The following is a 20,683-nucleotide window of genomic DNA, read 5'->3' as shown; positions in this document are numbered from 1 at the left end:
ATCACGCCATAAATCCATCAATACAGTACGTATTAATTAATGTTGTGTTTATTTTTCAAATGTAGCCAAGAGTAAAGACCCTAACCCTGTCAACGGCAAAAAAAAAAAAGTTTTTTCAGCACTACGTTTGTTTACCAATGATTTTAAGTGTTAATATGAGTTTATAGAAATCTTAGCGCATCGAGTCGGAAGAAGGCACATATTGACGCGAGGATTTGGTGCAACCTAACTTGAGTGTAGTCTTTTGAGAGAAGAGACCCAGGGCTTTAGAATACATTTTGATCCATCGTATCAATCACCTCTGAGACCAGGGTTGATCCATCGTATCCATCCACTGTGCAGACTCTGTTCCATGGAATAATAATAATAATAATAATAATAATAATAATAATAATGCAAAAGTGTGTAATGTAGTGATTTAAGTCTACATGGTTCTTATTCCATCGCGCCAGCAATGAGGACCGTGTAGATTCAACCCACTACATTACGTGCTTATTCCTATAGATAACAGCCACTAGATGTCGCACTAGAGCACACCAGCATGTCATTTATCCAATCGGGTGCATTTAACATGTCAACAACAACATTCATTTTGAACCCACAGACATTTTCTAAATGATAAATTAATCAATAATCTTTTGGGGGTGGGTGGGGGGGGGGGGGGGGGCAATATTTTATTCCACACCTTTTTAAAAGCCCTGTGGATGTACAATTATTAAAGTTTTAAAAGTACTCATTTAGATATTATATCATAATATATGATTTTCCTGTTTTGGGCTATAAAAAATGACATCAGATGACACATTTTCACAGTTTTGTACTACTACTACACTACTAAGTAGGCCTGTCCCCGACTAAGGATTTGTGTAGTCGACTTTGATTGGCCAAAATTTGCAGACTACCCCTGAATGCTAAAACATAAAAAAAAAATATATATATATATATATATATTTTTTTTTTTATCATTCCATTTGGGCTGTGGGGGTGCTTAATGTCTGACGGAAGGCTTCTTGTCCTCTGCGAAAGCATGCAATTGGTCCACTGATGGATACATCTTGATATTTGTCTAGTCTAGTGTGTTCATTAGACGGGTGACATCCTCTTTCAGTGCCTCTGTGCCCGTTTTCTTAGCCTCGCTGGTATGCACGCCATTAGACTTAGTCACGCTTCTAGGCCTCTTTGCTTTTGGAAAGAACGATGCAAAATAAATAAATATACTTAACATTATTATTATAATTGTTTTTGCAATTCGACTAAGAGGTTGGCAGTCGACTACGGCTCCTTTCGATCGATTAGTCGACTATTCGACTAGTCGAGGTCAACCCTAACATACACGCATATAAAAGATTACATCAGATGATACATTTTCACAGTTTTGTACTACTACTAAGTGACTATGAGAGAAGCCGTGGAAGTGCAGAGTAGAATTGTATTATTATTGGGGGGGGGAATAAACAGAAGGTTTATTCATGCCGTCTCTGCCTGCGCTTGTCCATGGAGCATTGATCGTTTAGATGTCCTGTTTCTCAATGAAGAGGTTTCATTTGACATGACGTGCAGCACACACGGTTTTGATTTGTCCCGTTTTCTTTGTACAGATCCGGACCCATGAGTGGATGCACACGCAGAACAAGAGGCTGAAGCTGAACATCCTGCTCACCACTTATGAGATCCTCCTCAAAGACAAGGTCAGCAGTAGCTCCTTCAAGCCACACCGTAAAACAGCATGCCGTGATATTTGTGTGTTCTGTAGGGATCTGTATGAATCTAGTATCTCGTGGTGTGATCTCACAAGATCCCAATTTACAATCACTTTAAAGTTGGAAGTTCAAAGTCGGTTTTTCAGACTAATATCTTCTTTGTGTCGCTAAGATTTTCGTGTTTGTCAAAGGAGCTGCCTCTCACCAGGAGCTGGCTAGCGGTGTCATAATCGTAACCCTGATGAAGATTTGTCGTTTTATACTCGTGCTAGTTTTTTTGGCCTGTGCTACAAAACTATCACCAGTGCTATGTGCAAAGAAAAGCTAAGGTACAGCCCTGGTGGTGGTGAAGTAGTATGAACCCAGTCAATGGTGGATGAAGTACACCTTTGTTCACGTACGTTTGACTCTAACGTACTCTAATGTTTGTCGACTCATCTAACGTACTCTGGTGTTTGTCGACTCGTCTAACGTACTCTGGTGTTTGTCGACTCGTCTAACGTACTCTGGTGTTTGTCGACTCGTCTAACGTACTCTGGTGTTTGTCGACTCGTCTAACGTACTCTGGTGTTTGTCGACTCGTCTAACGTACTCTGGTGTTTGTCGACTCGTCTAACGTACTCTGGTGTTTGTCGACTCGTCTAACGTACTCTGGTGTTTGTCGACTCGTCTAACGTACTCTGGTGTTTGTCGACTCGTCTAACGTACTCTGGTGTTTGTCTCCTAGTCATTCCTGGGCAACGTCAGCTGGGCCTTCATCGGCGTGGACGAGGCCCACCGGCTGAAGAACGACGACTCGCTCCTCTACAAGACCATGATGGACTTCAAGTCCAACCACCGGTTGCTGATCACGGGCACGCCGCTCCAGAACTCCCTCAAGGAGCTCTGGTCGCTGCTGCACTTCATCATGCCTGAGAAGTAAGTCCATGCATATCTCGGATACAGCGGTCCATTTGCTTCTACTGGAAAGTCTTTCCCTCCTTAGACGATTTCATTTCAAACCTTTATTTAAACTCGAAAGGCGACTGAGGTTTCCCCTCATTTACAAGATATTTATAAAAGAAAATTAAATAAAAATGTTATATTGGCATATAAAATCACATAGCATATAAAATCACACCGAATATAAAGTCATAGCAATAAGACGAGTAAGCATAACAATCAATTAAAACATGTACAACTTGATTAAAAAAGGTTGGAGATCAAGGTTTTAAACACGGCAACAAAAGGGAGAATCTCAAGCTTTATGGTCTGTTGGAGTTCGTTCCATGAGCTAGAGGGGCATCATAGCAACATGCAGATTTATCCTGTTCAAAGCAAACTAGAGGGACCTTAAATTAAGGAACAGTCAGTCACTAGAACAGGTTCCATAGTAGGTACCAAAATTACCTACTTTAGATTTGTATTATTATTATTATTTAAAAAAAAATGTTTATTTTGCAGCAATTCTTTGTCGTTGCCGCCATCTTCTTTAGCGTTACAGATTTCCCCATTCAAAACGACCACAGTGATCCTTCTCATCTTACAGTCGGTGGTCTCTGGATGTGATGGAGGAGTGCACTGCATATTTGCAGAGTTGCAATTCAACTGAATTTACACGAAATGGGGATGTTTTAACTAAAACATGCCACAAGACCTAGTATTTTACTATAGTATAAAGTATTTTTTTACACATGCTAAAAAATCGATAAGTGATAATTATCGATAATTGTTGTACCTGTGCGTCCAGGTTCCACTCGTGGGACGTCTTCGAGGAGGACCACGGGAAGGGCCGGGACACTGGCTACAGCAGCCTCCACAAGGAGCTGGAGCCCTTCCTCCTGCGCAGGGTCAAGAAGGACGTGGAGAAGTCGCTGCCCGCCAAGGTGGAGCAGATCCTGCGGGTGGAGATGAGCGCCATCCAGAAGCAGTACTACAAGTAAGACCCCAGCTCCTAGAAGCAGTACTACAAGTAAGACCCCAGCTCCTAGAAGCAGTACTACAAGTAAGACCCCAGCTCCTAGAAGCAGTACTACAAGTAAGACCCCAGCTCCTAGGATGTACTGACTGGTCCCAATATAAGACCCGCGCTCCTAGGATGTACTGTACTGGTCCCAATATAAGACCCGAGCTCCTAGGATGTACTGACTGGTCCCAATATAAGACCCGCGCTCCTAGGATGTACTGTACTTGTCCCAATATAAGACCCGCGCTCCTAGGATGTACTGTACTGGTCCCAATATAAGACCAGAGCTCCTAGGATGTACTGTACTGGTCCCAATATAAGACCTGAGCTCCTAGGATGTCAGTACAGTATCCACATTGAAACCAATTTTCCTTCCCTCTCTCTCTCTGTCTCCCCCCCCCCCGCCTCTCTCTCTCCCCCCCCCCCCCCCCCCCCCAGGTGGATCCTGACGAGGAACTACAAGGCTCTCTCTAAAGGCAAGGGCAGCACGTCCGGCTTCCTCAACATCATGATGGAGCTGAAGAAGTGCTGCAACCACTGCTACCTCATCAAGGGCCCGGAGGACCACGAGTTCTACAGTCGAGCGGAGGCCCTGCAGGTCGGTGTGGGGTCAGGGGTCGAGGGGTCAGGGTGTAAGAGGCCTTACAGGTTTGTCAGGGGTCGAGGGGTCAGTGTGTAAGAGGGCGTGTGTCTCTGTGCCATCTCTCTCTGAGGTTTTCTAGCCGTCGCGTTGAGCTTACACAGAGGCCACAGTTGCGTGGGGTTGTAGTAACGGTTGTTGCACTGGCCGTGTTCTTGGGTGACTTATTAAAGGATATGGGGTTTAGGGATGGGCATACATTTTCGAGAATTCAAATAGTCATTAAATTGTAAAAAAAAAAAAAAAGTTTATGCGATCGTTTTATCTGTCGGATGTATTTCCCCTTGTTTTTACCGGCACCTACACTGTATAGTGTATCGAGAGGGGACCCTATTAACTGTTACACCACTGAATGGCATGCTGGGTACAGCTCGCTAGCTAGCCACTAGTTAGCATAACAGTGTTAACAGCTGGGAGAACAGAAAAGAAGATGAAGAAAGAGAGACCGGAGGTGTTCCCTGGTAGCAACGTTTTGTACGTTTGCCATGTTGTTTCACTAAGTTCACACATTTCAAGCATAAGTGATGTAACGTTCATGAATGCTTTACGTCGTTCACCTGTACCGCTGGAGTTAACCGTTAGCCACGACAGCAGCCAGCTCGCTCGTTGGATGATCTCACATTCGCTATTAACCATACATTAACATGGAAGCTCAGATGTTTTCAAGCATCAATGATGTAACTTTCTCAATTCATGCTTTTGTTCCTGGAAATAAGGTTAGCCTGCTGCGACTCCTACATATCTAGCTGTTTGCAATGACGGCAGCCGGCACGCTCGCTTATTTGATTATCTCATGTTCGATTTTAGATTAGTCTTTGAATAGCTCCCAGTGACTATCTAATAGCAGGTTTCCCTACTGAGGTCTTAAATCCATCGGAAAATGGGCCACTTTGTTGTCTGTTGTGTAAGAATGCATGGTGTAAGATGAACAGCATCTTAAGTTAAGGCTCACTTGCACGGTTACGATGTTCATAGATTTGCACCATAATGAATATTACTAGGGGTGTAACGATTCAATCCAACAATTTGTTTCTGATTATTAAGGCAAAAACTCGTGACCGTGGTTTTTAATATTGACACAGGCACAAGGTCCTTGAAGTGCTTAAAGTGCTTGATTTTTTTACCAAAAAAAGTCGAGGCCTGGAATTCCTTAAACGGCAAATTTCTTAACAAGGTGCTTAAAAAGTCATTGGAATTCAAATCAATCAGTTTTGTTCATCCATGATAAAAAAAAAAATCTAAATCAAGAGTTTTTATTTATTTAAAGTGTATCTAAATGTCGGAAATTGGTTTTAAGCCATAAATATTGCATCCGATTTCTTTTTATATAAAAACGGCATTTAAAAGTGAATTGTATCCTTTTTAAATGCCCTTTTTAAAATGAAAAAGTGTTTGGAAAAGTACTTGAAAGTCCTTGAATTTCATTAGTCAACGTCTGCTCTGATCTCCGCCTGGCTAACGGCTCCCTTCCACTCTCTCAGCACCTGATCCGCAGCAGCGGCAAGCTGGTTCTCCTGGACAAGCTGCTGCTGCGTCTGAAGGAGGACGGCCACCGCGTCCTCATCTTCTCCCAGATGGTCCGGATGCTGGACATCCTGGCCGACTACCTGAGGAGCCGGCAGTTCCTCTTCCAGGTCAGTAGGGGGCACTGTGTGTCGCCACACGCTCTTGAGAGAGAGCACGCTTGCTACCGTAGAACACGGGTATCCCAAAGTCTGCCACGATACGATACGATTCAGGTGCCTGCGATCCATAGGAGATGATATCATATGCCCATTTAACACAATCGGTAACATTTAGATCAACTCAAAAAAGGCAACGAAAATATCATTTGACATTTCTTTTTGTTCTTTTTTTAGCTCTTCCAGACATTTAAATGAAAAACAATCTATTGTTTTTAATACAAATAGACCTCGCTGTAAAGTGCCACGTTTTGATATATTGAGCTTTAAAATCTTCACATCCTATTAACACTTTGAATTAGGGCTGGGCGATATGGCAAAAAAGCATATCGCGATAACGATATGATAATGTTATCATATCACTCGATATCGATAATTATCGAAATTGTTATAAGTAAAAAAAATATATATATATATATAAAATGTGTGTATTTTGCAGCAATTATTTGTCGTTGCCGCCATCTTTAGTGTTACATCCCCTCACACCAGTTCTCAGGCTGCAGCTGGTTTGAAAGTGAAAGTAAACTGGCTTCTCTGCTGGCTGTGGCTCCAGGGGAGTTGAACAGTTGTGGCTCTACTAGTTTCTTTTCTATCTTTTGGCGCTTTTTTGGTGGACAAACCACCGCACATGTGCACCGTGACTGGTGACTGGAGACTAGCTCTGCTAGCACACATAGCCTACTGTGTACAGACAGTTTCAAACTGTATTTTAAATTGGAAAGCAAACAAAATAAATGGACAAGAGAAAAATAAATCTCAATTTGGTCAGTATTGTCATTTGGACAAGCAAAGCCATTACTTTAAGTTGCAGGCAAGAAAGAAAAGTCTGTCCACTGTCTCTGGTTTTAAAACTGCCCTGTTGCAGGTCACACAAGAAAATTGATATTATTTCTTTTCGTTTTTTTTCCCTATATCGTTTATTAAAATATATCGCGATATTTATCGTTATCGTTATATCGCCCAGCCCTACTTTGAATGCCCAACCCGAGTTTTCTCGGGTTTACCCCCCGCGGGTTGAATGCCCATAACGAGAATATTCGTTTTTTTATTTTTATTAGCGATCTGAATTCATATTTCATCAACCGAGTCTACCGTTGGTAAATCAGCCACCCCAGGCGCTCAGATGTGAAAAAGCGCCCCCTATCGTCTCCCAGATGGTAATTCACCCATTTGGATTGGACTCAATGAAAATGCATGGGGAAAAAAAACCCGGACTCCACATTTAACTTTTCACACATGTAACCGGGGCCGATCAGCTTCATGCTGGACCCTCAGCACAACGTGTAAACGCTGTTTTACAGTATACGCGTGGGATCAATAAAAGGATCGATTTTTGGAATGGTCGATCAGGAATTGGAATAATCCATTTGGATACCATCTGATGACCAGTCTTAGGATAATCAGACCTGTTTTCACGGAGATATAAGCTTTCCCCCTATATGTGATATGGCTGTTTTGACTGCGAGTGATCAGGAAATAAGAGAATCGATTTACAGCTTGCGGCACCAGCGTGCACACATACACATATACTATCGATAATCTAGCGTTTATTTGAAAACGATTCATAAATAGGCCGAACAATGACAACGTTCTAGAATATTACATCAGCGTTTATCAGGGATTTCTTTTTTCTTCTTGAAAACGAGGGCTTTTCAAAATGCTATCAAACGGAAATGAACCGATAAAAAAACAATCTGCTTCGACAATGTTGACTGGAAATGGGTCATTGATAATGCGACGGGCAGATTAGACACATAGCCATAATTTAAAACATAGATTAGGCGATATTAACGTTAACATTGAAGTGGTTGCTGGGCATTCAAGGGGGTAAAAAGGAAAACACGGCCGGCTCTGAAAGTGTTAATGAAGTAACTTTTAAGTTCTGTTTTTTGGAACCTAAAACCCCTCCCTACCTTCCTCTCCCAAACCGTTCCCACAACAATATTTCATGTATTATATTTTTACATTTAAATATCAACATTATTTGGCCATCCTCAGTAAATACTATCAAACTCCTCTGACCTCATTTGGTCTGGGACGCGAACGCACACACACACACACACACACGCACGCACACACACACACACACACACACACACACACACACACACACACACACACACACACACACAGAGAATGGCAGAGTTCGCACAAGGTCCTTGCAAGTGCTTAAAGTACTTGATTTCTGACCAAATAAAAGCCAAGGCCTGGAATTTCTTGAAAACGGACAACCTTTTAACAAGGTGCATAAAAAGTCCTTGAAATTCAAATCAACCATAGAAAGTTTTGTTCATCCATGATCAAATTGTTCTGAATCAAGAAATCTATTTGTTTTGTCTGTTTTAATCAAATCTGACGCGTCGCTGTCTCGCTCGCTCCAACTGCCCGAGCTGCGCTTGTGCGTAAATGAGACTTCCCACAGGATTTTCAAAATAAGAGTATCGATATGAACCGATCTTTTTACGTTGCATCGATCCTATTGGATCATTGATAATTAGATCGATGTATCGTCCCACCCCTACTTGTAATTATTACCCAAGGAAACTATAAAAGAGGGAAGGGTTGTCACGTCAGTGTTCTATGCTCTGCTTGGTGCTGGACTTTGGTGCCAGTTCTATTGAAGCCTGTATTCATTTTTTTTTCTCCTTTTTTTCGATTTTTCTCCCATCCCACCCTTCCTGGTTGTTACTTGCACACTTTCCCCTACTGTTGGTCCGAGAGACCGGAGACTGTCGCATGCTTTCCTCCGACGCATGTGCAGCCAGCCGGCAGCCAGCCTGGCCGCGCAGATTCTCACCGGGAGAGTGTAACGTGTGGGAGGCCGCACTACCTCTCTCCAGATCCTACCCTCGCTGAGCAGGCGCCCCGACCGAACTGTAGGGGTCGCTGTCCACAACGCCCAGGACCCACCCGCCAGCTTTCCCACCCTCTAATACTGCCAATTGTATTAGTGTGAACGGCCAGCCAAGCTGGTGACAACCAACATATCAAACGTTGGATAGTTAAGAATGCAACACATTGCAGATGATTCTGACATCCGAGGTAATAACCTGTTGACGGTTCATAAACGAGGTTGATGGCTGATCCCATTCATCACGTGTGTTCAGTGACGTGATGACCCTTCCTTCTTTTATAGTGTCCTTGTTATTGCCTAGGAAGGACAGGTGTTGTTATGCACAACCACGGTGTGACCCAAGTTAGGATTTGTAACTCTTGTTGCACGTCCATCACATTTACATTTACATTTACATTTAGTCATTTAGCTGATGCTTTTATCCAAAGCGACTTACAAGTTCTGTACGACAAGTCATCAGGAAGGGTACAACTCTATCAGCTGAGCAACAATGTTCATCAAAGTGTTGAGTGCTACAGTGTAGGTTAGTTTATTAGGACAAGTGCAAGTGCATCACATTTCTGTAACAGGGTCTTTGCACTAAGGCTGAGACGATATGCCATTTGGAAGAATAGATAAATCGGAACAAAATTATCGATAAATATAGATTAATAATAAAAAAATAAATAAAAAAAATCCATGCAAAAAAAAACTTTAGTTTGTGTGTGTGCACTCACTGTAGTTTTTGCGATGCTGTAGTTGCCCCATGACCAGGGATGGGTATCGTTAGGATTTTATCGATACTACTACTCTTATCGATACTGCTTAACGGTTCGGTACTTTATCGATACTCTTATCGGTTCTTTTTGGTTCTTTTTTTGCAAGAAAAAAAGACAATTAATTAAGAACAGAATCAACATTGCTTTATTATTTATAAATACAACTTTATAAATAAGTATTATAAATAAATATAATTTCTTCAGCAACAGCAATGTTCTTTTATATAACTTTATAAATAAATATAATAAATTAATATAATTTCTTCAGCAACAGCAGCAACAATGTTTTAAATGTGTCTGACTCTGAATTATAGACTTTTTATAATAAACAACAAATGCAAAAGGCTAACAGAACTGTGACACTCGTTCACCCTATCCTCTGTCATCCTTCCTCTAGCTGCTAGGGAGAAAGGACTTTGGGTGGTGGAGGGAGGTAGAGGAGGAGGATGTGTGGTGGCCCTGGGCTCACTGGCCTGGGACATAGTGGCTGACGCCTCAGCTTGACGATCTATAAAAAGTTTAGATTGTAGTATTTGTAGCTAAACAATTGTTTTGTTTATTAGCCTATTTGTAATAATTCGTTATTAGCCTAGGCAACTCCGTATCTTGGCTTACGGTTACGGCTGCAGTGGATGCAGATGGAACACTGCGCGCAAGGCAGTCGAATACGCGCATTTCTGCACACTAATATCATGTTTTGCCAACAGATGTTTTGATAAATTGATTTGCTCGTATTGCCACCCTTACTGGCAAATGTTTTGTTGCACTTGTGGCAACGTGCATTGTCGGCATTGACCCTTGTAAAGTATATCCATACTTTAGAACGCTTCGCTCTATCCGCCACGATCACGACTCAGTGCATGCAGAGCTGCTGTCTGTGTGCAGAGCGCTATAGCACGGGGCGTCGGGGACACTTTCATTAAGGAGTACCCGTATGTAGGACCCGTATGTCTATGTGTAGCACTAGCGAGCGACTCGCGAGGAGACTCGCTGGCTGCGGCTCGCTTCTCGTGCAGAGACAGAGAGAGGATCGTTCGCAACTTTTAAATAATAATAATAATAATAATAATAATAATAATAATTTCTCTAGAGTATCGATAGCAGTACCGAGGACGTCAGAGCTTATAAATACTCCGGTATTTTCTAATATAGAACCGGTTCCCGTTTAAAACCGGGGTCCGGGGGGCATCCCTACCCATGACACACTTAAAAAAGAAAATATTTACACATGAAAAAAGAACGATAAGTAACGCCACTTTCACGAGTTATCGATAAGTGGTCTCAGCCTTACTTTGCACTAATGGTTGTACTTCAGGGCTGTTTAACTAACGATGCTGTCTCCATCCTTTAACCGTGTCTCTGTGTAGCGATTAGACGGCTCCATCAAGGGAGAGATGAGGAAGCAGGCGCTGGACCATTTCAACGCTGAGGGCTCGGAGGTGAGTCTCACACACCACACGGCACTGAGCATGATGTCTCAACCTGGCTCCTCGTCTGAATCACGATTAACCCCCTCTGCCCGCTCTCTCAGGACTTCTGCTTCCTGTTGTCGACGCGCGCCGGCGGTCTGGGCATCAACCTGGCGTCTGCAGACACCGTCGTCATCTTCGACTCGGACTGGAACCCTCAGAACGACCTGCAGGCCCAGGCCAGAGCGCACAGGATCGGACAGAAGAGACAGGTGAACACAACGACAAGTCTCTTCCTCCTTCTTCCTCTGTTCCTTATTACTGTAGTCTAATTTTTGGAATTCTAAGCTTCGGGGCCGAGATTCGATTTTAATCGAAGCTTCGAGATTTAAAATGGACTTGTACAGCACTTTGTTCAACTTTGTCAGTGCTGTAAAGTTGAACCTTTATAAATCTTAAACAAACTAAACAGTTTGCTTTCATGAAATATTGTAAGCCATCATTTGAGGCTTTATAAAAGCAGCACAATGAACACAAATCTGTCGGTGCCGAGTCCGACCTCATCTTAAATAACAAACAGCATTGCTTGTTGTAGTAACAAAGAGAGGCAGAGTTGATTTTGCACAAAAAGAAAATTATAATAATTTTAATTTTTTTTTTTATATATATTCGAATTTAATTTTCATAAGACAGCCCTAGAATGACGTGTGTGTGTGGTCTCTCAGGTGAACATCTACCGCCTGGTGACCAAGAATTCGGTGGAGGAGGACATCATTGAGCGAGCCAAGAAGAAGATGGTGCTGGACCACCTGGTCATCCAGAGGATGGACACCACGGGGAAGACCGTCCTCCACACGGGTTCTGCCCCCTCCAGGTGAGGAGGAGACACTTCAGTCACACAAGGCCACCGGGCGCGTGTAGTCTTTTACCAACGGAGTTGCAGTTCCGCGTTCGGGTTCCGCGATCTGATTGGCCACTGATGTTACATTTACATTTACATTTAGTCATTTAGCTGACGCTTTTATCCAAAGCGACTTACAAGTTCTGTATGACAAGACAGCAAGAAGGGTACAACTCTATCAGCTGAGTAACAATGTTCATCAAGTGTTGCGTGTTACAGTGTAGGTTAGTTTATTAGGACAAGTGCATGACAGTAAGTTTCTGTCATGCACCAATCGTGTTATGCCTATTTCTGCCTCTAACAGCCTGCTAGCTAGCTGACGCCTAGTTCTATCACTGGTTAAGCTTGGCGACTCTTTTGAAGTTGGTTAAGGTTAGAGTTTGGAATCAGGGCTGGTGTTCTATCGCCCTGCTCTAAAACAAACTCTAACCGTAACCAACTTCGAAAGAGTCGCCAGGCTTAACCAGTGATAGAACTAGGCGTCACGCGATTGGCGCTGAGAGAAGCGTCAGTGGCCAATCAGATCGCGGAAAACTGCAACTCCGTTGGTAAAAGACTACACCCCCACCGGGCACCAAATGTCAAGGAACTTTACCACAAATGACATCCATTAGTGTCACTATAAATTAGTATTCCCCAGCCTCTTCTTCACGCTACTTATTGCATCATATTGTGGCCACTAGCTGTATTTACATAATTTTGTTGTTTTTGAGAACCTTTCTCAGCTAGAAACCATTGCCAACTTGCTAGGAATCATCTGCTATGGTCCCAAAAATGGCTTTGTCTAAAGCCGGGTACTCCTGTTAGAAGGCTCACCTTTTACACAATCCAAACATAAGAAGCTTTAAAATGACTCGAATGACAAACATGTAATACTCTTACTTTTGTGGATCGGAGGAGGACCCAGTATTTAGCCTCAGTTATACTTTATTTGTATTTACTTTCTACTCAGTGGCGTAATACCTGTATACATATAATTATACTGCTCGTTCTGGTTTGGATATTTAATTTCTTCTCTGTTACATCATGTGCAGTTCCACTCCATTCAACAAGGAGGAGCTGTCCGCCATCCTGAAGTTTGGTGCAGAGGAGCTCTTCAAAGAGCCAGAGGGAGAGGAGCAGGAACCTCAGGTTGGCAGGAAATCTGATGATGCATCACCCTTCTTTATGAAGCATATTATGTTCCTATTATTATTATTATTATTATTATTATTATTATTATTATTATTATTATTATTATTATTATTATTATTATTATTATTATTATTATTATTATTATTATTATTATTATTATTATGTTTTGCAGGAAATGGACATAGATGAAATCCTGAAGAGAGCAGAGACCAGAGACAACGACCCTGGACCTTCCACAGTGGGGGAAGAACTGCTGTCTCAGTTCAAGGTGACCACCTCCATTCCCCACCATCTGTGCCCTAACGATGACTGAGATGTCCAGTCGGGTCCATAGATATTTGGACGTTGGCACAATTTTCACAATTCTGTCTCTGTACGCCATAATGAACTTGAAATGAAACAACCACAGTGTGGTTTTAGTGCAAATACCACACTTGAAATGAACTCTAGACCTTTTTATCTGCTCCTTGTAAATGAAATTACGAGTGAATAACACACACCTGGCTATAGAACAGCTGAGCAGCCAATTGTCCAATAAGCATTTGGTCCCTTAAAAAAGAGGAGGCACGTATAGAAACTGTTGTAATTCCTACACCGTTAACCTGATCTGGATGTAAATACTCTCGGATTAAAGCTGGAGTCTGCACTCCAAGCACCTCTTGTTTCACGCGTTCATCTCTGATCCAGTGTGGCGGTGTACAGAGACAAAATGATGAGAAGTGTGTTGATGTCCACATATTTATGGACCTGACTATGTGCTGGGAACCATCGTTGTCCTTCTTTCCCTCCATGCACTTGATATTTAGGACCATAAGCGAGGAGAGCTTGTTGTAACAATAAAGAAGGCAGAGGGTTTAAATATTCCACATGAAAGGATGAGTGAAAAATAAGATAAGGTATTCCTTTATTGATCCCCATGGGGGAAATTCAGGCAGGAAGGGGGGGAGGGGAGGTACAGGTATGGGCAGGGTAATAGTAGAAAGACATGCATAGCAATACAATTTTAGTAAAGATAAAAAAAAAAATAAGCAGTGTAAACAATATAATTAACTTTGAATATGAGAAAGTAAACGGTGTAATCAAAGGTGCAAATGAGGGTCTGTATGCCCTATCAGGTATATTATAAATGATGATAAATATTGTTACAAAAAAACACTAGAATCTAAATATATACTATTGAGTAAGTAAAGTATACAGTATACACAGGTGCAGTATACATAAGGTACCCTCACTGACGTGATGTACGTCATTCGTTATACATTATACAGGGTTCGCACAAGGTCCTTAAAGTGCTTGATTTTTTACCACAAAAGTCAAGGCCTGGAATTCCCTGAAATTTTGTTTTAAGGTGCTTAAAAAGTCATTGAAATTCAAATCAACCATTCGCATTGAACATTTTGTTCATCCATGATAAAAATTGTTCTGAATCAAGACATTTATTGAAATATTCTTTTTAATTTAAAGTGTAACTAATTGTCGGAAATAGGGTTTTAAGCCATAAATATTGGATCAGATTTTTTCCTTTAAAAACATAATTTAAAAGTGAATTGTATATCCTTTGAAATGCCCTTTTAAAATAAAAATAAATAGTGCTTGGGAAAGTACTTGAACGTCCTTGAATTTCATTTAGCAATGTCTGTGGGAACCCCGATTATAGTCCGCGCATCCATCATCCTCTTAACCCTTTCACTGTGACAATACAGAAGGTTAGCCCTTTAATCCGCGGAGCTAATGATGCTAATGATGGAGCATCGCCGTCGGTTGTGTGATAGTAAAGGGCTAACCTTTGTATTGTCACAGTGAAAGGGTTAAGCGGCTGTCGTGTGGCAGTGAAAGGGTTAACTTAACAGCCCTCCTTCCTGAACCCATACAGGTGGCAAACTTCACCATGATGGAGGAGGAGGAGATGGACATGGACCCGGGGCGGAGCCACCGGCTGGGCTGGGACGACATCATCCCGGAGGAGCAGCGCATGAGGATGGAGGAGGAGGAGAGGCAGAAGGAGCTGAATGACATCTACCTGCTGCCACGCATGAGGAACTGTGCCAAGCAGGTACTGGGGCTGTCACACGTTCACTCACACTTACCTAGAGTTTGTTCTTAATTATTTCTAAATGAGTCGGATATGACTTTATATTGTAATATTGTTTTAAATGACCGTCACCCCCTGCTAGGGATGTTAACAATGAATCGAAGGTCGATTGATTTACTCGAACAACATGACATTTACTCGATCAAACAATGATATGTTACAATATTGTTTGTCTCAGGGCGGTTAGGTGGCCGAGCGGAGATTGCGTTCGTCACCAACCCCGGAGCTGTGAGCTGGATTCGCCTGTTCGAATCCAGCTCACAGCTCCGGGGTTGTCACCAGCTTGGCTGGCCGTCTGCACTAATACAATTGGCTGTATTAGAGGGTGGGAGAAGCTGGCGGGGTGGGTCCGGGTCGTTGTAAACAGCGACTCCTACAGTTCGGTCGGGGCGCCTGCTAAGCGCGGATAGGACTTGAGGGGGATAGTGTGGTCCTCCCACACGCTACGCCCTCTCGATGAGAATCCGCGCTGCCAGGTGAAAAGAAGCGGTGATTGGCTGGACGTGTGTCGGAGGAAGCACGTGGTAGCCTCCACTCTCCCAGATGATCTGACTGTGGGGGGTAAGTGCGCAGCGACCAGGAAGGGACTGGGAATTGGCATACGACTAACATTGGGATGGGAGAAAATCGGAGGAAAATGGAGGGGGAAAAAGATCAATAAAAAAAAAAAAAAAATATTGTTTGTCTCGATTGATTGATCGTTAAGGATTTACTTGGAACACATGACATTTACTCGATCAAACAATGATATGTTACAATGTTCTCTGTCTCTCATTACATTGTAGCCGTCAGTAGAACGGTGTATTTTCAAAGCATGTTTTAATGAACAGATAAGAGGGCGCAATATAACTGACGAGGAGGCGACTACCTCATGTGTCAGGAAAATAAGCGAGGGGGGGAAAAACACGAGTGACGGCAACTTGCAAAATTAAGCAGGCTAAGAGAAGTGTTGATTTAAAAAAAAATAACCCAAGCCAGTCTGCGCATTTATTGAAAACGGCATGATCGATATGGTTGACAGCGAAGGATTTCGGCAAATGATACACCTGCTTGAGCCATCGTCCCATATCTCATCCTGAGGCACAACCACCTCGCGCATCGAGGAGAGCTACATCGATGCAAAGTTTGGAGTTGCATGCGCGGCTAGCTAACGTTACAGGTGCTTGCAAGGTTGCATTGACGACAGACAGCTGGACTGCCCTGACGACCGAAAGCGACTACATAACGAGGACTGGCGAGTCACCACTGCTGTGTTGCTAACTAGAAGTTTACCGGATCGGCATATGGCAGACCACCTCCCGTAACGGTTAAAAGAAGCCATTCCCCATCCCTGGATACAAATCCAACTGACTGGTGGAAAGTCAATGCGGGGAGATTCCCCAGGCTGGAATCGGGTATGAGAGTCAGTCTATTTATGTTCTATGTAGGCTATCTTGTTGCATAATAATAATAATAATAATAATAATAATAATAATAATAATAATAATAATAATAATAATAATAATAATAATAATAGCCTCATTAAAAATACTATTGTTGCTTCGTTAGGTTGTTTTCAGCGTTTTATGCGTGTAATCTGTTATTTAGTTAACCTAGGCCTATTGGACATTTTCGTCGACATAAGTAGATTTTTCTTAATATAAAACCGTGTTTAGAACATTGTTGAGTTTGTTAAACATGCTTTAGATTTTTGGCAATTTTTTATTTTATTTTTTGTGGCACATATGAAGCTCTCCTGCTTAAATACCTCACAAATGTGTTTTAATATGTCTAGGCCTCTACATTTCTATGTTTCATATGCCATGCAATGTTGCGAGAATGCAATATGCCGCTGCTGCGGAAATAAACCTTTTGATTCAGGAAACAAATACATTTGTTATTGTTTGGTAAATTGGGTATTTTTTGTTACAATTAATCGATTAATTGATCGTTAACGTTATCAATGGTCGAGTTAGGAATGTGCTTACAATTTGCAACCCTACCCCCTTTTTTAAATGATTTGAATTTAAACTAAATAGAATAGAATAGAAGTACTTTATTGATCCAGAGGGAAATTCAGCACCACAGATCGCTCACAGTAAACATTTAGGTAGTCAAAAATCAAGAAATGAGAATAAAATACAGTAAAATGTAATGTACAGACAGACATCCTCACCCCCTATACCAACGTCAGGGCCCTCAGATCGGCTGACAATGCGTTTGCTGTCGCAGCCCCTGACCTCTGGAACAGCATACCCACGTCCATCAAATCTGCCCCCTCCATCGAGTCTTTTAAATCTAAACTCAAAACCCACCTATATACCGCCTGGCCTTTCCTGACTCACTGACTCTTGCCTTGTTTGTTGACGTTTTGTTTTGTTTCCTTGTCTGTCCGTTGGTTGTTTATATTTTCTGTTTATCCTACACTTTTCTTTGTTTTTAGCTATGCGACTTACTGTGAAGCACTTTGGTTGACATGTGTCATCATGTCTAAATGTGCTATACAAATACTAGGGCTGTACGCTAAGCTTTTTCACTAGGGGCACAGTTGCCCCTAAATGAGAAATTTAGGGGCACAGAATATTTTTTAGGGGCACATTTTTAAATAACAATTTTACCATTATAGTGCAAAAAATATGTTTCTCCTGCCTCATTACTGTGGTCCTTTTATTTAACATCTACATGCTTTTATTTTCAGGTTTGTATCTTTTATAATGAACCAACTGAGAAAGTGTGTAAATCACTAATAGAACAAAAACAACAAACTGTGTGTGTGTGTGTGTGTGCGCGCTTGTAGTGCTCCTTGAATGAAATCAACACACACACCATTGCATTAATCAGGACAAGAAACTCTGCATACCTTTGTTTCACAATGAAAAGTGCTTTATAAATAAAATCAATTATTATATTGTAAATAACCCCATGAAAGGTTTATTATTTTTATGGGTAATTACCCACTTCATATTTGTGGTGTTACTGGTTTCAGGTTGTGCCTAAAGTGATCAATGTGTTGGGCGGTTTATAGAGATCTATGCCAATTAATGTTTATGTATATCCGGGACTTTTCTTTATAAGAATTGAGAGGCCTACTACGGTATGTGTATATGTGACCTTTATTTTGAAAACCATGTTGCGACGCAACCTTGTTTAAGTTTGTGCTTTTGACAGTGAAATGTTCAGTTCAACTTAGCTCAAAGGAAAGACTCTAATCAAAAAGGTTTAATTGACCCGTATGAGGCTCTTACGGTAGGACTTTGATTGTTTATAGAAGAGGAATGTAATACTATGCAAAACGAGAAATAAACAGTGATTTTACCAGCAGTAAGTTGCAAGCCACTTTCATACGGGGAACCGTGACAATTATTAGTATTATCTTATTTGCATAATTGTCTCATTATTAGATGGATAGATAGGTTGATACTTTATTAATCCCCGGAGGGAGATTTAAGTAGACAGTATTTAAGTATTGAAAAACGTCCTAATAGTGGGCTACTCACCTAATGCATGGGTGAACGTTAGAAGTGTGTCCCCGTCAATCATCACTGCCAGATCCCACTTAATTTAATCGGCTATGGTCTCTTATCACCTCTCCACATCGGACGTGGTTATCATAAGATGTTCTTCTTGCAGAGCAAAATTAGCGGCTTAAACTTATTGAAAGGAAGTTCTTCTTTGGCGATGCAATAGGCCACATTCAGTTTCGATTCGATTGTTCGCTAGGAATTATGGGATTTGGTGTTGGATGTATGGACTGGGGACATGGTATTTAATCGCACAATAGACTACAACTACAAAGTAGAATAGCGTAGCCCAGATTCACTTCACACGCAAATATTATCGCACGGGGGCTACGCAGTAAATTCATTCATCGCCGACAGATTTTTTCATAGCACCGCGCGACATTATGTCGCACTGTACAGCCCTGGTTGTAGGCTAATGTTTTTTAAAAAAAATTATCCAATTTGTATGGATTAATTTAGGAGTGAAATGCGAATGAAGGGTTGAAATCACTACTCGCAAGGTTGCCCCCAAATATTATTTTCCACTTGCATGGGCCAAATTAAGGGGCAATTTGTGATAACCTCGTCGCAGTGTACAGCCCTGAATACATTTGATTGATTGATTGATCCCTGCCGTTGCGTCCCACAGAGCAGCTTTAACGGTAACGAGGGCCGGCGCAGTAGGAACCGGCGGTACTCGGGTTCAGACAGCGACTCCACGTCGGACCGCAAGAGGCCCAAGAAGCGCGGACGTCCTCGGACCATCCCACGAGAGAACATCAAGGGCTTCAGCGACGCCGAGATCCGGAGGCGAGTTGTCGGACCAATGTTCATCTAGTTTGTTCAAACTGGTTCACAGAAAACCCACTTCCCAATGTTTCACTTTTTGTTTGACCTTACTTTAGATTTTTCAGATTTTTACAATTCATATACCGGTACACATCTGGGGAAATCGCCAGACTTCTCACAAAATGTAATTAGCTGTATCTTGATTCACCGTTTTGGCTGTTCTTCAGTGTCGGGATACATTTCCCAGCCTTTTACCCAATTCACACTTTACTCACATAATATTTCTCCCCATTCTCACAGATTCGTCAAGAGCTACAAAAAATTTGGCGGACCACTTGAGCGGTGAGTAGCCGTTATAGCCGTCGGAGTTACTCTGTGTCATCGGGCATCACGACGCACCGGTCCGGGGGCCACTTTGAATGAATTAATGAATGAATGATTGATTTTATTTATCTTAAAAAAAAAAAAAAATTATAATAATAATTTACAAAGCATAGACCGAAAAGGTGTAGGCTGAAGCCGAGGCTTATAATTGCCTACCCTTTTTACATTACACTATTTACACAAAAAAATATATACAAAAAAGAAACATAATTCAGTATATCATTTAGCAAAGGTTAGAAACGTTTCATAGTTTTATGTACAAAACGTATAAATTTTTTTTTTATTATATATAAATACTACTTTTTCTATATATAGTTTTTCTTTTTTCTTTTCCCCTTTGTCACTATTTGAACACAGCTATGTTATAGATCAAATATAACTAGGATAATAATGAGATTTTATATTTACGTATCACCTTATATTTGAGTAATTGAGTAATTATGTAGCGAACTACACATTTGTACTACATTTTTACTACTTTGCTGATGAACGTCTCCTATTTCTGCTCAGATTGGACGCTATTGCCCGCGACGCAGAGCTGGTGGACAAGGCTGAACCCGACCTGAAGCGCTTGGCGGAGACGGTTCATAACGGCTGCGTGAGGACGCTGAGGGAGAACCCCTGTGGGCCGGAGAAGACCTCAGGTGACCACAACAAACACCTCCAGCCAAGCTACCGCTAGTTAGCTCCAGGCGCTACCAGCCAAGCTGCTGCTAGTTAGCACCAGGCGCTACCAGCCAAGCTACCGCTAGTTAGCACCAGGCGCTACCGGCCAAGCTACTGCTAGTTAGCACCAGGCGCTACCGGCCAAGCTACTGCTAGTTAGCACCAGGCGCTACCAGCCAACCTACCCAAGCTACCGCTAGTTAGCACCAGGCGCTACCGGCCAAGCTACCGCTAGTTAGCACCAGGCGCT

The 20,683-nt window shown here is 42.0% G+C and overlaps 1 protein-coding gene across 1 annotated transcript in view; it reads left to right on the top strand.

Moving 5' to 3' along the window:
- chd1 (chromodomain helicase DNA binding protein 1) overlaps positions 1 to 20,683 on the top strand; it is an 84,871-nt gene that overhangs the window by 36,257 nt on the left and 27,931 nt on the right. Inside the window, exons 12-25 of the mRNA XM_084326650.1 lie at positions 1,599 to 1,688; positions 2,428 to 2,618; positions 3,430 to 3,618; positions 4,084 to 4,243; positions 5,767 to 5,919; positions 10,947 to 11,018; positions 11,111 to 11,260; positions 11,714 to 11,862; positions 12,924 to 13,020; positions 13,196 to 13,291; positions 14,897 to 15,076; positions 19,244 to 19,404; positions 19,684 to 19,725; positions 20,278 to 20,411. Of these exons, the coding sequence (XP_084182776.1) occupies positions 1,599 to 1,688; positions 2,428 to 2,618; positions 3,430 to 3,618; positions 4,084 to 4,243; positions 5,767 to 5,919; positions 10,947 to 11,018; positions 11,111 to 11,260; positions 11,714 to 11,862; positions 12,924 to 13,020; positions 13,196 to 13,291; positions 14,897 to 15,076; positions 19,244 to 19,404; positions 19,684 to 19,725; positions 20,278 to 20,411 (1,864 nt within the window). The remainder of the gene's footprint in view (positions 1 to 1,598; positions 1,689 to 2,427; positions 2,619 to 3,429; positions 3,619 to 4,083; positions 4,244 to 5,766; positions 5,920 to 10,946; positions 11,019 to 11,110; positions 11,261 to 11,713; positions 11,863 to 12,923; positions 13,021 to 13,195; positions 13,292 to 14,896; positions 15,077 to 19,243; positions 19,405 to 19,683; positions 19,726 to 20,277; positions 20,412 to 20,683) is intronic.

This window comes from Notolepis coatsorum, assembly GCF_963971535.1.
Source record: "Notolepis coatsorum genome assembly, chromosome: 12".
Lineage (NCBI taxonomy): Eukaryota > Metazoa > Chordata > Actinopteri > Aulopiformes > Paralepididae > Notolepis > Notolepis coatsorum.
Note: the sequence above shows the minus strand (reverse complement) of the source record. Positions and strands in the feature narration are given on the sequence as shown.